Here is a 20656-nt window from a genome sequence, read left to right as displayed (position 1 = left end):
ATCACTGTCGAGTATGAGATGAATTATAAACAGAATCTTCATTAGTAAAATAAATATGTGCCATTTATTACCCATTTACGAATAATATAGGTATTTGTTTATAGTCGATTAAGCAAGTTTACATATCTCAATCGACTCCGATAGAAAGTATAGCGCGAGTTAGTTTGTCAATATTGATATTGCGGAAACAACCATTGTAGAAAACTTGAATACAATTGTATACGGAACAATTTTGAACTGTTTTATACTTGTTTGTAAGGGAAACCTGAAGCCGGTAAATTAATTACATCTTAAAGTAGGTAAAGACGTCGGTCGTAAATTTTGTTAGACCTATCTAATACTTTTAAGAGAACATAAATCGTGCTTATAAAATATTGTTACCGTTTTTGGCAGTTTTGGCATATTTATAAGATGTACTTAATAGAGTGACATTTCTTTTTTGTTTATGAACAATGTTATCTATATATATATATAAAAAAAAAATAGGCCAACGAAGCTTAAGCAATTTTAAAACGATTTTATTTAATCTACATTCTAAACCGAGCATGACTCGTGTTTGAAAAAATCGTGTTTGTTGTTTTACTCTAATGTTTTCTGTTGTGAACTGTTTATGATTTCTCTAAACTTCGAAACGTCACTCGTGTTCATTTCTTTGCACTGAAAATAAAAAAGTAAGCTAAGCATGATTACTTTTGGTAATTACGTAAATAACTTATTTCACGTCTTAGAAAATGTAGGTGTGTTTATAAATTCGCCATCACGGTTAATAAGCCATCAGTCGTGATTGTCGAAATTTACCACGGCCTACGTGTTCTATCGTGCTGGCAACTAGGGCCCCAATTCCACAAACAAATTGTCAGTTTATCACAATCGAATAGAAACGTAATCGTTCCGTTCATTCGAGTACCTCCTTGGAGGTAGGGCTTCGTGCAGGTCCGTCTGGGTAGGTACCCCCCACTAACCAGATATTCTGCCGCCAAGTAACTTGGTATTGTTGTGTTCCAGTTTGAAGGGTGAGTGAGCCAGTTTAATTACAGGCAGAGGACATAACATCTTAATTCCCAAGGTTGGTGGCGCATTGGCAAAGTAAGGGATGGTTAATATTTCTAACAGCGCTAATGTCTATGGGCGGGGGTGACCATTTGCCGGTCCGCCTACATATAACATAAAAAAAAGAAAAAAATAAGAGTACCTGTTCTCAAACTTTACTGTGGAAGACCAAGTTGATGAACAGAGAACTTTAAAAACAAACGCATATTTATCTGTGTAGTGTACTCTTGGGTGATAGCTAATACGCAGTTTAAGTTAAATTATTGATTCATCAGATTACTTTGATCTCTTGAAAAATCAAAATAAGACATTACTTTACCTCCGTGAAATGGCAACAATTATACCATATAAAGACGAAAGATTTATTTATCATTATTATAATAAAATTAGCCAGAGTTGATAACCATTGTTCCTGATTATGTGAAATACAAAAATAAATGATGGGACTAGCACAAAAAAAAAATTAAAAAGAAAAATAAAATTTTAATATTACACGATTCATTATTCTTATATTATTTTGGCAACAATATCAATTATAAATTCTTATTATTAAAACATATGGAATGTTATTTTATAGTCAATTTTAAAACTACATTGTTTTCCTTTGATTTTGTGTATTTATATGTTCCATTATAAGGTTATTGTTATAATTTTTATATAATAACAAATAACGTTACGTTACGCAATACACAGCAACAGTATAATTATTAATTAATAATCGTTTAAAATATTTAAACTCAACACGAAACAATCGAATTACCCTCTATATTGTATTGTATAGTTATCTAGCGCATCTAATCTTATAAAATTATATAAAATTTTCACAAATATATATTCGACTTGTACATATAATGGTCTTTTTTCTGATTTATAAATGCTTACGAATATCGTGTACCAATAAATTCTTCAAATAGTTGTCGTTATTCGCGAAGCATTCCACGATATCGAAATGGTCCATATCGTCCTTTATTTCTAAGTACATGTTCTGCATTAAGCAAGTGTTGTAGAGCAACTCATAGAACTCTCTGGATTGTTTCTTGAATTTCGGACTGTCGTTTTGTGCAGCTAAAATATACACCCTTACTTTTCTCGCTTGGAGGTGGGTGAAGCAGTCGAACTGAGGCGAAAGCGGGACAGCCCATTCACGTGGGAGCTGGATGGCTATATTCATTGTGGTGTGTACTAATTCACGTACGTCAAAAATTCCGGAGATGAGGAAAGCTCCTTGAAGCCTGCGAGATCCTGGTGTGTTCTCGAGGAAATCTGAATTTGATAGCAATTTTGCAACCAGATGAGCTCCAGCGGAATGACCGGCGAAATATACACCTCTGAAAAAAAAAAAATATGTGACTTTGCGTGGCTTAATAATTGAAATAATAGGCTGTGTGCGAGTTATTTATACACACTAATGTCACTGATGTAATGTTAAAAAATAAAACACTTGATTAAATAGTAATTCAATTAGGTAAATTAAATTTTAGTCAAGTGTTCTTAGTGTAATTGTGTTTTGCAAAAAATTGAGTATATAGCACTATTTGTATTTAAGATATGCGAGACTAAAACACATATCTAATTCAAATATTCATTGATAGGTAATATAGTTTCTGCCTAAAACTGACGATGATTTTTCAATTTTAATATATCGAAAAATTTTATATTTTACCTGTGTCAAATTTAAATTAGGATTTTACAATCATTTTAGCAGTTGGCCTTATAGGTTAACGTTTATGGTCTCGGCAGATGCTCAAACTTTGTCTCGGGCTAAATCTTTGCCTATAATACCAAATCAGTACTTAATATCTTTTTCACTTGATCAGGCTGACGTTCGAAATTTTTATATGGCAACACAAAATTCTTGTCTTAAAACCCTTAGTCGCTTCTCCCTAGAATCCGTCGCTGATATCGTTTTTATTCTATTTTTATAGGCAACATTTTGCGAGTTTGTCAAAACATGTGGTTTTAAATTTTAACATATTTTATTGTTATTGTGAGATAAAAATATACATCACCTCGAAATTATAATCAATTAAATTACAATATTGTAAACCGTCGAAAGATTAAGAACGGTGATTAAACTACATTATGTTTTAGTTAATGTGCATCAGCAAATATAGGTATAATATTGACGATTGAAAGTTTGTGTGCGATTCATTCACACTTATCTTAAGAAATAGTTCATTGCCTAATTGCGCGTTCGATGAAGTTCATCTCTGGTGTACATCGGTTTTCAATTTAAATATATCGAAAATATTATGTTTTGCTAGCTGTACTTCGCAGTCTCATCCGCGTTCTATTTCGTTTATACGTGTTGAACAGTTTGTCATATTAATTGACGTTATAGACGTTATATTTTGCCGCTCTAAACTGTTGGTGTCACTGATCCACTCTATAAAGCCTTTGCATTATCTTATATAGTATTTTTTTAAATCTTCCTTATAAAATGGAATGATAATCGCAAAAAGTTTTCAAATCAAATTTATTGTTCCTATGGTTTACGCGTACACAAACACTTTAATGTTAGGAAAATACTCCTATTACAATAAACAACCCGACCAACCAGAACCTAAGAGTCCCTGGCCTTAGTTCAAAAAACAAATGGTCTGGTGGCCGATGCTTTTATAAAAGATATTTGTGCTTTTGACACTATAAAAATCTTTAAACAACAATTACGAGAAACTAATTAATAACACCATCTTTATTGAAAAATGAATAGAGACGACCAAGTAAAGGAGGTCGCGGTTACAATGGGATCGACACCTTTTGTGATTCCTAATTAGTGGGTACTTTCGAAACAAGATCGATGGGTTTTGTTTATTGAATTTCTCTTTAATTATTGTATATTTTCAAGTGAAGCGACAGAAGTGGTGTGACTTTTAATTAAGATCACACTATTTTGAGTTAATTTGCCGGTTTTGATACGAAAAGCTCGATACAAATGTAACCAATTATTGCGAAAATATTCAAGTAATTTGCTGTTTCAACGAAAGCAGCAAAAAATGATTTACCAATTTTTATTTATATATTAAAATTAAATATCGTACGAATTTCGATCACTCTTTTATCCTTTAATATCTTCCTTTTAGAAGTTTTTAGATTGTTTACTCTAGAAAGTATCAGTAAATCGGCGCTATTTTTGCCTCAAAAGTACAAATTGACACCTTAGAATTTTGTTTTCCCTGTTTCAATTCCGATTAGAAGACCGCTGCCGTCTGTACTCATATGAACTTACCCGTGCAGTCTCAACAGACAATTTATTAGTATGGCTTCTGAAGGGCATTGCTCTTCATAATACTTCCATGTCAGATGCGCGGTTTTGTCACTTCACATGGAAAATTAATCGTAATCATCTAATTCGAAAGGTGTAAAAACGATTTAGTTCTCCTTCGCCTTCATTCCTAAGTGATCACGAGTCTGTGGCATAAAGCAACATTGCTCAGACGATTGCTTCGTGTGTACGCAACAGATCATGCGAGTCCGAAACTCGATTATAATCGATACATTTTGGAGCGAAGTTTGCCATAGTATTTCTGAGTCACAGAAAATATACCGTTTTAGTTGTTTTTTGTTATAGATTATTATTCATTTAAAGTAATTATCGATATCGTTGATTGTTATTTGTTATTGTCAAGTCAGTTATTCATTATCTATCTATTCTTTTTAAAAAGTCATCACTTCTGGTCGGTAGAGATAAAATATATAAAAAAGGATGAATTTCATTTAAATTTTTTATTAAATTAGACGTTAATGCCGACCTTTAAAAGTCTTAATGACATTGATGTCGGTGACAAAATTGAATGCATAAGATTCGATTTAAGATAAATTCGATTAGATGAGTTTGACAGCATGAAATTCGAGGGGCATTTTATTTAAATTATAACCATCATTTACGTTGATAACTAAAAACGATCTGTACAAAGTATCGAGAGGTATATAATAAACTATTTAATGCTATGGCTTCGGCTGTGCAGATTTTTGTTCAGCGTCAAGTTATAATTTGATGTTCCATTAGATTTGTCCACAAAATAACATGATATTATTTTTCTGTTACAATAAAAACTCATACAAACATTATCTATACATATAATAAAATTGGAGTGTCTGTTTGTAATATTAAAATTACCGCGTTTTACTAAATGCATATATAATAAAATAATAGACGGTACATATACCTAAATAACATTTTTTACAATTTTTTGTCTGTCTGTCTGTTTGTTCCGGCTAATCTCTGGAAGGGCTGGACCGATTTTGACAGGACTTTTACTGGCAGATAGCTGATGTAATAAGGAGTAACTTATGCTACTTTTATTTTAGAATTATATGTAAAATAATAATAAAGTCACGTTTTTTATTAAATGCAAACGCGCACAAAGTCGCGGGCACAGCTAGTCTTTAATAAAAACGCGCATTTCTTAGAGTTCATTAACTCAATACGAACAACGAAACAGTTTTCATCTTGTACTGAATTTATTTTATATAATGCTTTTATGAGAAGCGATGTTGAGTTCGTCGGTGCTGTCTGGAAACCATCTTTTAGGACAATCGCAACGCTTTTCACGTCTGTCGTATCTCTCATAGACATCCTTACAAAAAACGACTGACTGAATTTCAATGAATATCTCTTCGATGTAGACGAGAATATCTTGATCTTCGTTTCGAACATAAAGTAGTATATAACAATAGTAAATTGCGGTGACCAGACGGTTGCGTGTCATTATCAGTTCCGCGTATCGAAACATTTCACAAAATGTTGCGAATCAATCTCTCATTATATAATTGGTATTATATATAAATATGTGCTAAGTAAATAATGAAAATATATAAATCAATAGCTGGCATCAAAATCATTCATAATTTTCATCGTGCCTTAATAATAAAATGATAACTTCTTTTATTAGCTTCTCATTTCGTAAATGTGAGTACTTTCCGATTCTGATTATACTATTTACTTTATAAATATAATTATTGTGCTTATTTTATATTTTACTTATTATGTAATTATAAGGGCAGGAAAAATTAAGCTATCATGACACTTTTTGTAAATGTTCTGTATATTAGTTATACATATTAGTGCATGATGCAAATTCTATTATTTTTACTTATTTAAAATATGTATACTGTAAGTGCCTGTAAGAGCCGAGATGCCCTAGTGGTTAGAACGCGTGCATCTAAACCGATGATCGCGGGTTCAAACTCAGGTAAGCACCACTGAATTTTCATGTGCTTAATTTGTGTTTATAATTCATCTCGTGCTCAGCGGTGAAGGAAAACATCGTGAGGAAACCTGCATGTGTCTAATTTCAACGAAATTCTGCCACTTGTGTATTCCACTAACCCGCATTGGAGCAGCGTGGTGGAATATGCTCCAAACCTTCTCCTCAAAGGGAGAGGAGTCCTTGGCCCAGCAGTGGGAAATTTACCAACCTGATATATAGCTCATGTTTTAATGAAATATTATTGTTTTTTATGGTTAAGTTAAGGTGCTATACTTGCGTGTATACTTAATGCGTTTAAATGTTTTGTACCTAATCAGTTGTTTTTAGCATAAGCAATGGAAAAAAAGTCTGTTGACATAAGAACACCGACTACGAGAGTAATTGCTTGGTTGTGGTCGTGTTGTGTATTTGGTTTTTATCTTATTATTGAAATCAATTTTATTGTTTTGACAAAGAAAACATCTATAATAGTATATACTAATGTTTTCCAAATTGAAATCAGAGCTATGGAATATTCGTTCTTTTCGATATTATAAGAGGCAATTTGCCCGTCAGCACGAATATTACCTGTACTATATTTCTTTGACATATTTTAAATTACCTTGATCCCATCTTCTCGGCATATTCGAACACGAATCTTGCCGCGTTGAGTATCTGGTCGATGATCTCTGGTAACGTGGCGGCTGGACACAAATCATATCCAACAACGATTGTCTTGATTCTAAATCTGTGGAGCGGTTGTGCTGGATACCGTGACACTTCTCGAGATAGCTCTTGCCAGTAACCACCGTGCACGAAGACTAGTATAGGGGAATCTAAAAATATAATAGAAAAAAAACTTGTTAAAAATAAATTATTAAATTATGGATATCTGTTTTATAGGTCTTTACGCCTTTTTGTAACTAAAATCACTGCATTTGTTAACCTCGACACGGATTGGACAGACTGCGGAAACGTTTTAACATACGGTGCCCTATTTGTGCCGTGTTCGAAAGAACGAAGAGTTCTATACACTTCTTAAATTTTTGTTTTCTTATCAAGGCCATTGATGGATCAATACACCATTCCTTACACATTACGTCAATGGTAGTCAGTCGCCCCTTAGATGAATTGAGCGACAAGATGAATTGATAAAAAAGTTTCCACCGTTGTACTCGTTGACATATATACGATACGGATTGTCATACAATGTATAGACAACCTTTGAGAATGAGGTATCCACCCAGACAGGCACAGAGCCACATAGTAAATCCCTATAAACATCGATATTTCAATTGTTTATTAATCGTAAAGTTTCATAAGTAGGTTTAATTATAAACTGTCAAACTTGTCATAAAATATAATTATTGTAACGTGATGTCTTTGGTCTAATATATTTCGATACATTTAATTACGTTATCTATTCTGTTTTAATGACTTCAAAAATACGAAGACTTTTAGATATTACTCAATAATTATAAACGATAAAAATACAAAGTAATTATAATATTTAACAAAGAATAACAAGATGTTTGCAATTTTCCTGTGTTATTTATTAAGAGGTTATAATTATGAAGGGGGATATAATTATGAACTCAGTTATTTTTACCTTGAGTAGTCAATTAAAACAATATTTTATGCTTAAGGGAAAATGGATCAGCTGAGGTCATAATAGCGAAAGGTTTTTTGATTCGGTAATCACAATGTTCAAACTAACTAATATTAAAAAATAACAAATTTTCGTGTTTCTAACTTCAAATAACAAAAAATAAAATAAAAAACAAAATTACTCCAAGTTGAAATTTCCAAAATTATTTTCTATGTAAATGCTTTTATTATGAAATAAACCTGTTTCAAATTTCAACTTTCTAGACTTAGAAGCTTTGTCTGTGCGTTGATAGATAGTCAGTCAGGGCAAACGATTTTATTAGTAGAGCTGTGAAAGGATGTCTGTCCCTAAATGACGCTCGACCAGCTGGTCGTAATTTAATCTAATTTGGTCTATAAGTTGATTATATCATGAATAGGATATCGGGTACGTTATTTTACATTGATAAAAAAAAAAAAATTCACGCCGAGCGCAGCCGTAATGTATCATTTTCACAGTATATATTTCGCTTATTATAATTACACCCTACCATATCTATGTGTCGTACACATACATACACATAAAAATAATGGTCTTTCAATCAATAATTTCTTAAAGTTCAACTTCATTTAATTACATTTAAAATAGTTTAATTAAATTGGAAATTAATGAAACCAGTCAATTTAAAACAACATCGCTACATTGTAGAATAATGAATAGTTGAATTACGATTTCCGACCAAAACGGAAATGCCGTGACAGCGTGACAAGTAAATCTATATATAAAATTTCCGTTTCAAAGATTATTTTGATAAATTCGATAAAAACTATAAAGTGTAAATTTTCGGTAATTAATTGGAATCACAGTAGTAATAACTACAAAAGCGATATCGTGGCGTCCAACTTCGACGGAGAGTGTGGCGCCGGTTTTTAGCTGGTTTACAGCTTAGAGACAAACTAATCTGGAAGTTCCACGTATTGCTTTTTATTAGATATATATAGATATATGTTACAGTCAATTTCAATCAGAATACATTCAGTATCAAATATAACGATTAAGTTAGCTTAATTTTTGTTAATCGGTGGTAATATACCATTTTAAACATATTGTACACGACATAATGAAAGTCGTCCTGAGCAATTTCGATCACGGAGCCCAACCTCGAGGAAAACTAGCCAACTACTCAGTGTCCTGCGTATTATAGTGCAAAAGTGTGTATGCACACACAGGTCTTCATCACTCTCGTAGTCCGATGGGACGGCAAATCCGACATGATCGAAATTGTAGGCACAGGACCAACGGCTTTACGTATTTTCCGAGAGACGAGTGTACAAACTGTTACTGAGAACTTATCATTAGAAAACCTGAAAAACTTTTTATCGGCCCGATTTCTCAAATAGCCAATAGATCAAGAATGATAACCTCCAATTAATCGTATGATGTAATATTTTTAATTTTACATTTGGTTAAAGCGTGATGTTTTTGGTTATCATACGTCACTCCTCTGGTTATCTTATTGAGTAGAAAACATATTTATTCGATTACGTAACTGAACTATCGAACCTTAAACTTACATAAAATTAATTTCCTAAATAAAGGTAACGAGTTCTGGTAATTTATTTAAGTTATATTTAAAACAATTTTCAACTATAGTTCCAGGTTCGTTTTTACTTTGAGTACAACAGAAGTTCGAATCGTTCTGATGGTTATATGTCATAATGACATTATAAAACACAATAAATGTGTTTGTTTTGTGCCACTGACCTTTACTTGAAATATTGGAATCGAAATTTTTCCGATGGCTTGTCTACTAATATACATTCAAAATAATGTTAATTTTGTCAAACTCTATAATAAAAATTAGCATTTTTATTAAGGGCATTATCAGCTTGCGTAATTTATACAACCTGTTTGGTCTGAGATAAATTTTGAATTAACATTGTAATTAATCATGGGTTTATCAATACACGCAAAACACTTGCTTGTCTTATTTATAATACGAAATATATTCCATATCGTACTGTTGTTTTGAAGCTTAAAATCAGACATATACCTACCTATTACGTACGTACGTACTTTAGTGTAGGCGTTAGACTCACGATCAAATATCTAACTACATGAGTTTAATACCTACGCCATTGTATTTATCTATATTAATATTACATAGTGGTACAATTTTTGTTTGTATATAGGGGGAAGGTAAATTAATCCTGAGTTATAGAGGAATTACTTATATTTTTATCAAATACATTTCACCCGTACGAGGACATAATAACCATCCGATGGAGAAGGGAGTTCGCTTTCTCTATCATTACGTTTTTTCTTTACGTTTTCTGTTCTATTTATTACGATTTCTGTTAGAATAAGCCGCATATCTTGTATATTAATAGCGTAAGCCGATTTTTGTCCTAGTGATTATGGAACGATAGCTGTGCAGAAAATTAAAGAGGATTCTTCATTGCAATTTAATAAATGTAAGAAATAAAAAAAAACGATTTAAGAAATAGACAATTTTAGAGAGCGGAAAAATGTCACTGGCCGGTTAGAACGTTATTTTTATACATTTTTTTATAGGTTTGTTTGATTGTTGATTTCCACATGGGAAATTTCATATTTCCTATACCTACTTAATTTTAAATTACTTGGTAATTTAATTTGAGGAAAAGAATAACTGCCATGTCTCTCGTTTTTTGCTTAATCTTACTAGAACATTCGAACCTCTTTTGCGTTAAATATTGTTAAATTACTATTAGTTATTTTAATGATAATAAATTTACTCTATTTCAGTATTTATTTAATAATAATGAAATATGTTGTGCTGTATGATTTTGTATTATAAATAAAAATAATAATAAAGTATCACGTGACTCCATGATGACATTTATGCATAGCAATTAAGGTCTGTAGTGAGAATTATTTAATAATTTAATTGAGTATTTCTATATTAAAATTATAATTATAAAACGCAATGTTTAAGAGTAGGTCTGATTAATAAAATAAACGGCTATTTGTAAATCTGTCACTGTAATAATTTTTACATAGCCTATTCCAATCACAGGATGTATACAGACAAACTTGGATATTTAATTCTTATAATTCTTGTTTGACACAATAGATTATTTTTAACCTGAGTAATATTAATCTATGGTATTTAATATGCAATCGTAAAAAATGGCGCTATCGTAACTTTCGAAATAAAATTAAAAGTGGCTATATGTACTCAAGTGGAATAATGTTGTATTGAAGATAAAGATATGTTAATCAAGAATTGTTTGTAGTATATAATATAGCAAAGTTTTAGCAAATCGTATGATAAATGTTAGGTATGATATCTGTTTATATCTATTTCTACGATTAAAATAGGTTTGATATCATACTTCTATTACTGAGAACAATAATCGTTAAGAGTTTACCATGAAGAATGAACGATAAGAGAAAGTTAATAACAGAAAAGAGTGCTTCGGGAATGTCGTCCAAACAGTATGAAAACAATAACAATAAAACATTTTTTTGATAGTAATCTCGAACCAGATTCATCCTTCTCAACAGCCAGTTACCACTCAGCTGAAATAATTAATATCGCAAGTCCTTCGCAATATAAGTAAGCTTTTATGCGTAACAATACATAGTATAAAACACACATAGAGTGGTTTACCGCTGCTGTCGCTGTGTATGCTTAGATCTTTAAAATTACACAACGGATTTTGATGCGGTTATTTTTAATAGATAGATTGATTCAAGAGGAAGGTTTATATGTATAATACATGCACAATATAGCAGAGAAACACTGATATTTTTTGACGCTTCTTAAGTGATGTCGTGAACAAACACTTTTCTTGCGCTTACATTGCAAACGCTAGCTGAACCCTGTGATAGAACAAAATAATGTACTACGGTATTGTACACATAAAGATCTTAAAAAAAAGCCAGGGATGGTATATGTCTATCTCTTAGGGATAACCCACAATAACCATTTTTATCCTTTACTTTTTACGAGAAATAATGGCTTATTTTCGAAGCGATTGAAAGCAATACAGCATTAATCCTTATCCATATAAGTACCTTCCAATTAAGTACCTTAAATACATTGTGCATTTAATAAATATCAATATGGCCCATTACAGCATGTAATCAAATGAATATTTTCGAAGATATTACAGATTTAAAACGCAGGGACATTACGGTATGTATTGTCTAATGACCGAAAAACTGTGAACGTTGAAAGACATTCTGTAGTATATTTAGCATGAGCATTGCACCCGTGCGAAGCCGGGGCGGGTCGCTAGTTCATAATAAAGCTATAAATTTATTTCTGTGAATCCTATTAGCAAACCAGCTGTGTCAATATTCCTTATACAGTAAAGAGGTTTTTGCATATCATACATATTTAAATAGTTATTATTAAGCCAGAATAATCTACTAATTTTTGCCAATTTACTAAAACTTTGATATAAAAGAAATTACCGAGTTTTCTTTAAATTTGCTTAAATTTTGTATGTAATTTCCGTATCTGAAATCTGCGTTTGTAGAATGAAATTTCGATAAAAATATGTTCACCAACCCAGTGGAACCGCGATGATATAAATTTATTTTTAAGAGGAAACGAGAAGTATCCTCCGAAATTAAAAACTAATTTGGAAATGTAACTCGAAATAAACGACGAAATTCTGAACTAACATGAAAAAATACAACCAAATGAATAACTTATTTTTCTTTTTGTAGTCGGTTAAAAGTAAACATAATAATTATAATAATACTAATAATAAAACTTAAAAAATAACTCTCATTAAAAATAATTATCATTTATCCAATTAAAAACAAATATAAAAAAAATGATAGCAGACGAGTTACAAACACTAAGTTTAACCTCAATTAATACATTAAATTAAAAAAAGTGATTATTCGAAAATTAAATTATTTTGAAAACATTAGCCTTGGAACATATCAATACAAATTTTAAATAAACATATCAAGGTCATTTAGACCTTGATTCAAAGTGTACTCAATTTCATAGTAAAACAGTTCAAAATTGCGCTCAATTATCTATTATTAATAATTAGCATGTTATAAAAACAAAGGATATTTCTTTGATTAAGGTCAAGACCTAAAAACATATAACTGATAATTAGGTATTTAATTATTATTGTAATCTTTAGTAAATAAATATAAACTTGGTGTTAGGTCTTCGTACAAGTTCTAAGTAGCCAGATCAACCAAGCATCACATTTTCTACCACCAAACAGCAATATTTAGTATTATTGTGTTCTGGTTAGAAGGGTGAGTAAGCCAGTTTAAATATAAATACAACGGACATAACATTGGTTACCAAGGTTCGTGGCTTATTGCCGACGCCAATGTATATGGTCGAATGTGACCTCACCATCAGGCCCCCTTGCCAATCGGCATACCTATTTTTAACTAGGCACATACGGAAAAACATTTTATTTACGGGCTTTGTTAACTTTATAAATATTTTAAGAATGATAAATGGAAATATGAAACGTATAAAATTGTTGCATATTTTTCATGGTTCTTTTAATCAAATATGCTATTTATAATTTTATTAATTTATTATTCTAGAATGACGTATTTTTTTATTGACGATTAACAATAAAAAGGTGTTAATTTGTTTCATTTGAGTAATTAAAAAAAAAAACGAGTCATTGACTTTATATTTATTATCTACATTCAAGACTATATATATATATATATATAATGTAACGACACTTTAATAAGTTTTTGTGTGTTTTTATAAAAGTTCCTTTCTAATTTGAACTATATAGCTGCCTGGGCATTTATAGATACTATCTCTCTAGTGATAATTATACTTCGCATTGATACGTTGAAATATTCAGTGGTACATATAACCCACCCAAACAAGTTCCTACCACCAGTAGAGTGTACTTAGATCAACTTCTATCGTTAGAAAACTAGTTTATCGCTTATAAAACCTATATGAAAGGCAACGACATAACAATCTCTTAAAAACGATCTGATATTTTCGACTATGTCCTGCATCAACTGGACGACTTAAATAATTTATATGATTAAACTAAATTGGTACGAAGCAAGTTTGAACTCCAAGGAAGGACATACGCATAGGCGAAAACTAGTCAGTTCATAGTTAAAGCAATGTATCTTAGCTAGTCTTAGTCCTCAGATTGTGTTTTGAAATCAATTATTAAAAAAAGAAAGTATAAAGTATATATATAGTATAAAGTATAAATATAAAGTATAAATACGATAAGAGGACCGTATTTGTAAGTTACGTATTACTTTAATGAAATTATATATCGAGGTTAAGAAATAATTTTGGAAACGATATCTCTCTAGAATCTTCAGTAGAAAGTATTTAATTCAACATGGAAGTTGTGACATACATGTACTTTTACCGTTCACTCTGACATATCATTTTAATGAAATAATTGGCTTCGCGTGATCTCGAAAGAAATTGAACACGTAAACAATAAGTACTCACCATCTGGTAGATCAGTTCCCAATATGTCTAGTTTCTGTCCCGGAGTTGAACCATACTCGATTTCCAGTTTGTGAGGTATGTTGTTCACCACTACTTCGCTTGCTGAAACATCACAATTATGTACCTTTTAGATAATGATTCATTGTTTACAGAGGGGGAAACTATTCGCTTGAAATATATGTGGTATACTAAGATAGGTTAATTATTTTAATGTTACATCTCCTTACTAGAGGATTTATTTTTTGTAAGTATGGTGTCACTAAACAGCTGTCATAGAATGTAACCCGACGTGAGACGTGTTGATATTGATTCGAAAGTTATTAAAGAAATATGACTCTTTTTAAAACGTTTCTCTCACTATAATCCCACATATATGTAGGTATGTCGTTGTGTGTTTTGTATAGTAAGTGATTTATAACCTCTAGTCCGAAATATAAGCAATTATTGTCATAGGTGTTAAGTGCTAATAATTTTGTAGGTACCAAATGTCAAGAAATAAGTACTGGTAGGTTCACCTACATCTTTCCAATAAAGTTGTTTTTTTTTCACCTTTTCAACAGCTATCAATCATTGTTATCTTGGATAATTTGTGCGAATAAAAGAAGTGTTTGTGTCTTTGAGCCGAGATGGCCCAGTGGTTAGAACGCGTGCATCTTAACCGATGATTTCGGGTTCAAACCCAGGCAGGCGCCACTGAATTTTCATGTGCTTAATTTGTGTTTATAATTCATCTCGTGCTCGGCGGTGAAGGAAAACATCGTGAGGAAACCTGCATGTGTCTAATTTCAACGAAATTCTGCCACATGTGTATTCCACCCACCCGCATTGGAGCAGCGTGGTGGAATATGCTCCATACCTTCTCCTCAACGGGAGAGGAGGCCTTAGCCCAGCAGTGGGAAATTTACAGGCTGATTATGTTTTTTTATGTTATGTTGTGTCTTTGTCTCCTGTGCTGATGGGACTGGCAGGAGAGCTAGTTCATTTTCCATCCATAAAAATGAAATTGTTATTCAACGTCTGCCATCATAATGTAACTCGCGATTCCACAAAGGCAAGATTTTGAACAGTTATACATTTCATTTTGAATATCTATATTAAAATGGAACATAAAGACTCTAGAGTCTATTGTTCTTTTCATAACCACAACTAACAGACTGCAAATATTTGCAGCATAATAAAATTCTTCTATTAAATTTGTATTTTCTTTATCTGTGACGTTAAGAAATTAATTTTAATTTTCCTGTCATTGTCTTTCCGACTTCGCCTTTTATGAATTAATTAAAATACTATAACCTTGATATACATAGCGACTAGATTTGTCTTTGTTACTGACTTAATAAATTTACATGTACTTAAAATAATTTAAACATATATTTTTTATTAACACCACTAGTGTTAAAAACAAAATATTTTCCTTGGAATAAAGTATTAATTTATTTAATAAATTGTAAACGTTGATCAATTAAGGCCACGCTACTTTGTAACGTTATTTACATTTCTTATATAAATATGTATATAGTTTGGTGGAAGCGAAGTCAGACGTGTCTGAGAGTATCGGAGACAAATCAAGCGTGAGGCTAACGAATTTACTTGTTTCCTGATTGATAAACTGAGTATGTCTCAGTAAAAAACTAAATAACTTTTTTATGAGCACAATTTCTAATCCCGGATTTTGAAGGTTTCTGGAGGTCTGCTATTTAAAACATGGTTCCGATAAAAGGTAATAAATGTTATAAAGATAACCATATATTGTATTAAAAGCTGAAGAAAAACCGCTTCCGTTTTTATTTTCATATATTTCAAGTAATTGATAATAATAATTATTAACAATAACAAAACATTATTTATAAAGTAATTTAGAATTTATATTTCATAAAATACTATATGTATATTTATTTATCTATGTATGTATATTAACATATTTATTTCGTTATTTATATTTTTGTCCAAAGGTAGCTTTGACATTTCGTGCGATAAAACCTAATGAAATTGAAAATCTAATTCCTGACCCATAAATACTTTATCTATGACTCTATACGTGGTCAGGTATAATCACAACGCAATTAATTGCGATGGATTTGATATTACCTATTCAATTCCCGAAGGTAAAGAGGATTGGGAATTATACAATGATGTTAATCGATTTATATCGAAGAGGTTATTTTGTATAGGAATTTACACATAATAAAATCAATTACAGAAATCTCTTTGGACTAATCTTATACGCAATTATATAATGAATGTATCATTCTGCGTATAATTATGCTTAGATTTTTTTATATACGAGTATATATCCTATAGGATACGGCTTAATTCATTTCAAAAATATATTTATAATCTATAATGACCTTGCTGACTGAAGATGTTTGCTATACAGCCTTTTTATATAATATTTACTTTTTATATTATATAATAATAAGTTTAATTAATTGTATTTTGGACTACACTCACTCACTCACTCACTCAAGCCATTTACGCTCACTCTGATTTAATATATAAAATATTTACGCTTGAACTGGCGCAAAATATTTAAAATAAAATTGTCCTAAACGATTCTCGGTCGTAATTCATCGGTCAATAGAATCATAAAAACCTATAATTTTATTGATTCAAACAAGGATGTCGATATTTTTACAAGCAGGTTACGAAAATTTAGAAAGACCCATAATGTCATTGGGCAGCTCATAATGTTATTTTTTATTTGAGATGATTTATTTTAGATTTTCATTGAATTGTAATATTAACCTTTTTTATGCTAAAACTTTTATGTTGCCTGTTCATTTAGCTACCGCTTATAATTTGGGTACAACTGTTTATTTTTATTTTTCCAACTGTCTACTTTCATGTATTTATGTGAATTACACACAAACGCATTAAAATTATAAATGTTAATATAAAAATTCGGTGGTACTCAATTTTGTATCCGTTTAACTTCGGTTAAGATTTAGTTTTTGTAGCCACTGACATATTTCGGCTTTATAATTTCACCAGTCACCCATCCCGGCTTCACACCGTTACAATAATCGTCTCTCTAGGAAAATTTAAATTCTTGGATGTTCTCTACTATAATATGCATGTATTAAGTATACATGTGAACCTTCTTCTCGAATGACTGTTTATTGATGAAAATGTCATTAAAAACAGATGCGTAGTTTACTATATGTCAGCATAGATAGTGACATGTCTGTACAGACAGCGGGCAGCGACTTTTTTATAATTTATAGAGATTAAACTAATAGCGTAAGCCGTTTTTGTCCCAGTGATTATGGGACGATTGCTGCACATAAAAAATCGATTATGGTCATTTTGAAGAGCTCCAGCCGTAGATGTGCAGAAATTAAAGAGGATTCTTTCAAGATGGAATTTACTAAATTGTTATAATTTAACAAAGAATAAATTTTAGAAAGAGGAAAAAAAGGTACGAAAGTCCTAAAAAATCTTTTGAATAAACGCAAAGTTTCGCGGGAGACCCCATAGTATAGAAAATCTTACAGAAAGTAACATTGAGTTAAAATTTAAAAAAAAATGTAATTTTCTCAAAATTAACAAAAAGCCATACCTGTGGTAACGAAGTTAATGTGATGCTGAAGTACTTCCTGGGCTGACGGAAACCTAGTCGACCACATGCTGGGAGAGTATTCTCTTTCCAGATCCATATTTTCTGTTATCAGCGCCATTTTTTTCTGTTCACTGGCCTGAGAATTAAATTATTTGACTGAATATTTTTCAAATGATATCCTCACTTCAGACGATAAATATCTACCTCTTCTGTGATGATAGGTGTGTATGATATATTTATTTTTGAAAATAAATTTGAAAAGTTGTTTATTAAATAATTAAAGTTTTTTGTTTGTTTATTTGACATTTTAACGGCGCAGTCACACTAATTTGTGTTATTAATGAAACGGAGCACAGAAAACATTAAATTACAAAGATAAAGGTAAAGTATCTTTATAGATAGTTTAAAAAACGCTATTACGTGTTATCTAATCAGCATTATATATATCTAAACCTCGTCTCGACATATTAACAAACAAAAGTATTATGTTAACTCATAACAGGCACTGTAATTTTAAGAATTTAATAATAACTTCAAAATTTCGTATTTGAAATCGTCCTTTTAGTAGAAAGTCACGACCAAAAGTGAACTCGAATTTCGGAAACATATTAATAATGAATTAACGTATTTGTTATCTTTGCTTTCAAACTTGTTCTCTTAATTAATTAATCCCATTAGTGGTAAGGTGATAAAAATTCTATTAAGAAAAAAAAATAAACGAGTCTTTCATCTCACTTTTTTTTTTATTTTACAATTAATAGGTCAAAGGTGTTTTCATTGGTTCAACCTTGAGTCAAAATAGCTCAATATACATTGTACTGTAAAAAAAGTTAACCATTTCTTATAAAGCACTTGCTCAGTCATCCACACTACAAAGTACTGTCGTTTGGTACTCTTAATGTGGAAAGAGTTCCTAGAAAATTCTTCTAAATGATAAGAGAGTTCCTAGTGAACTAAGATTTTACACATACTTTATTGTCAGAAGAATCTGCTTGATAAAGGAATCTTAATCACAGAGAAGACAGAGAGTAGACGATAATCCTCAGTTCGATGACGTTTATTGTTTTATCCCAAAGAAGGGTTCATTGAACTATTACAAAAGAACAAGGCTTCAACAAGGATTGTTTGAGTAGTGAAGGTATAAATTCATTTATTATATATTTAAAAAATAAAGAGTCGGTTCTCTCACTTATTTTTATTTTTTTATTTTAGATTGAATTACGCATTCAATCTAAAATTTAAAAAAAAACTCAGTTTTAATACAAGTTTAACACAAGAATTATGCTGCAAAAATTCGAGGTCTGTTAGGTGTGGTTTTTAAATTTATGAACAAGAGATTCTAAAATATTTATGTTTAATTTTAATTTAATATTCAAAATAAAACGTTTTTTAAACATAAAGATACTTATACATACTAGAGCTGAAAATATTTATGTTTCATTTTCATTTAATATTCAAAATTAAATGTATTTTAAACATAAAGATACTTATACATACTAGAGCTGAAAATAGTAACACAGTCTTTGGGTAAATAGTGAAATATTTTCTTAAAAGGCGCAACTTTAATTCTAAAGTTATTTTCACAGTTCTTAATAAAAAAAAATATGTGGACTGACACATGTGCCACCTGATAGTAATTAGTCACCACCGCCAATAGACATAGAAGCTGTAATAAATATTAACAGTTTCTTTCATAACCAATGCGCCACCAACCTTGGGTGCCAAGATGTTATGTCCCATAAGCAGACACGCTGGTATCATTTAAGCCAACAAGACAACACTAAGTATTGCTGATTGGCAACAAAATATCTTATGAGTGGATTTGTTTGGTTACTTTCCCAGACGGGCTCACAGAAAGCCCTACCAATAAGTGAAATATAAAAATTGTTCATTTAATAATTATTTTCTATTATTAAGATTTAAATAAAAAGTATTGATAACAGTTGAATTATAAACTTTTTCTTGGTTCATGGGTAACTATCGTGGTCACGATAATATAATTGACTCACTATCCTGCTGATAAAAGGATCGTTCAATGCGGAAATAATTATTGCGTTAAGAATAAATATCGATGTTTAATTTGTATTGTCACAGTTTAAATGTTATCATTCGGTTGAAGACAAAGTCTTATCAGCATGTTGGTAGTCGTTAAGTGAAATCATCTTTAAGATTATAAAATCACTTGATGTCTAAACATGCAATCGAACTTGGCTTGCGAGACTAAATATCTAGGAGCCTATGTGTTAAAGATTACAAATTTTCCATTCACAGCGACTCTAACTGGCAATTAGTATAGTCTTAATTGCGGATGAGAGCTACATGTGTCCAATTTTAAACAAAACCCTGCACTACAAGAAGCAACGTCGCGCATAAAATTAATTATACATTTTTAATACAATATTGGTGAACCCCAACTTCTTTAACTTTCTCAGTGCGATTCGATACGAAAAAATCAGACCATATCATAAGTCTTGCATGTCATATAATTTAAGCTATTCGCTGAGAGTAGTGTTACATAGTTGTATATAAGGATTATAGATATAATATGAAGGCGTTGAACTAACAATGATTAATTTGATTAATTAGTTATTCAAGAAATCTTTAAAGTAAGGAAAACTTTACTTAGTTTAATTTTTTCTTTTATAATCGAATTTTTTAGACATTTTCAACTCACTGTAAGTTAATTTATCTGTTAGGTAACTAAGATAAATTGCAATTAAGGAGAAGCAGCTTTCAAATCATATATAATTACCGAACTTTGTTAAGGTGGAATATAAATACGACTGCGT

At 30.9% G+C, this 20656-nt stretch overlaps 1 protein-coding gene across 2 annotated transcripts in view; it reads right to left on the bottom strand.

Moving 5' to 3' along the window:
- Positions 1-1744: 1744 nt before the first annotated feature.
- Kfase (Kynurenine formamidase) overlaps positions 1745-20656 on the bottom strand; it is a 33227-nt gene continuing 14315 nt past the window's right edge. The window contains exons 1-5 of one of the 2 annotated variants that reach the window (XM_026628822.2): positions 18072-18188; positions 17868-18003; positions 14309-14410; positions 6865-7078; positions 1745-2378 (exon numbers count right to left, since the gene is read on the bottom strand). In XM_026628822.2, the coding sequence (XP_026484607.2) occupies positions 1919-2378; positions 6865-7078; positions 14309-14410; positions 17868-18003; positions 18072-18173 (1014 nt within the window). In that variant the 5' untranslated portion in view covers positions 18174-18188 and the 3' untranslated portion in view covers positions 1745-1918. Of the gene's footprint in view, positions 2379-6864; positions 7079-14308; positions 14411-17867; positions 18004-18071; positions 18189-20656 lie in introns of those variants that run through there. The other variant, XM_026628823.2, reaches the window with a different exon arrangement.

This window comes from Vanessa tameamea, chromosome 5 (assembly GCF_037043105.1).
Source record: "Vanessa tameamea isolate UH-Manoa-2023 chromosome 5, ilVanTame1 primary haplotype, whole genome shotgun sequence".
Classification (NCBI taxonomy): Eukaryota; Metazoa; Arthropoda; class Insecta; order Lepidoptera; family Nymphalidae; genus Vanessa; species Vanessa tameamea.
The sequence above is the reverse complement of the archived record's forward strand: the minus strand, read 5'-3'. Positions and strand labels throughout refer to the sequence as shown.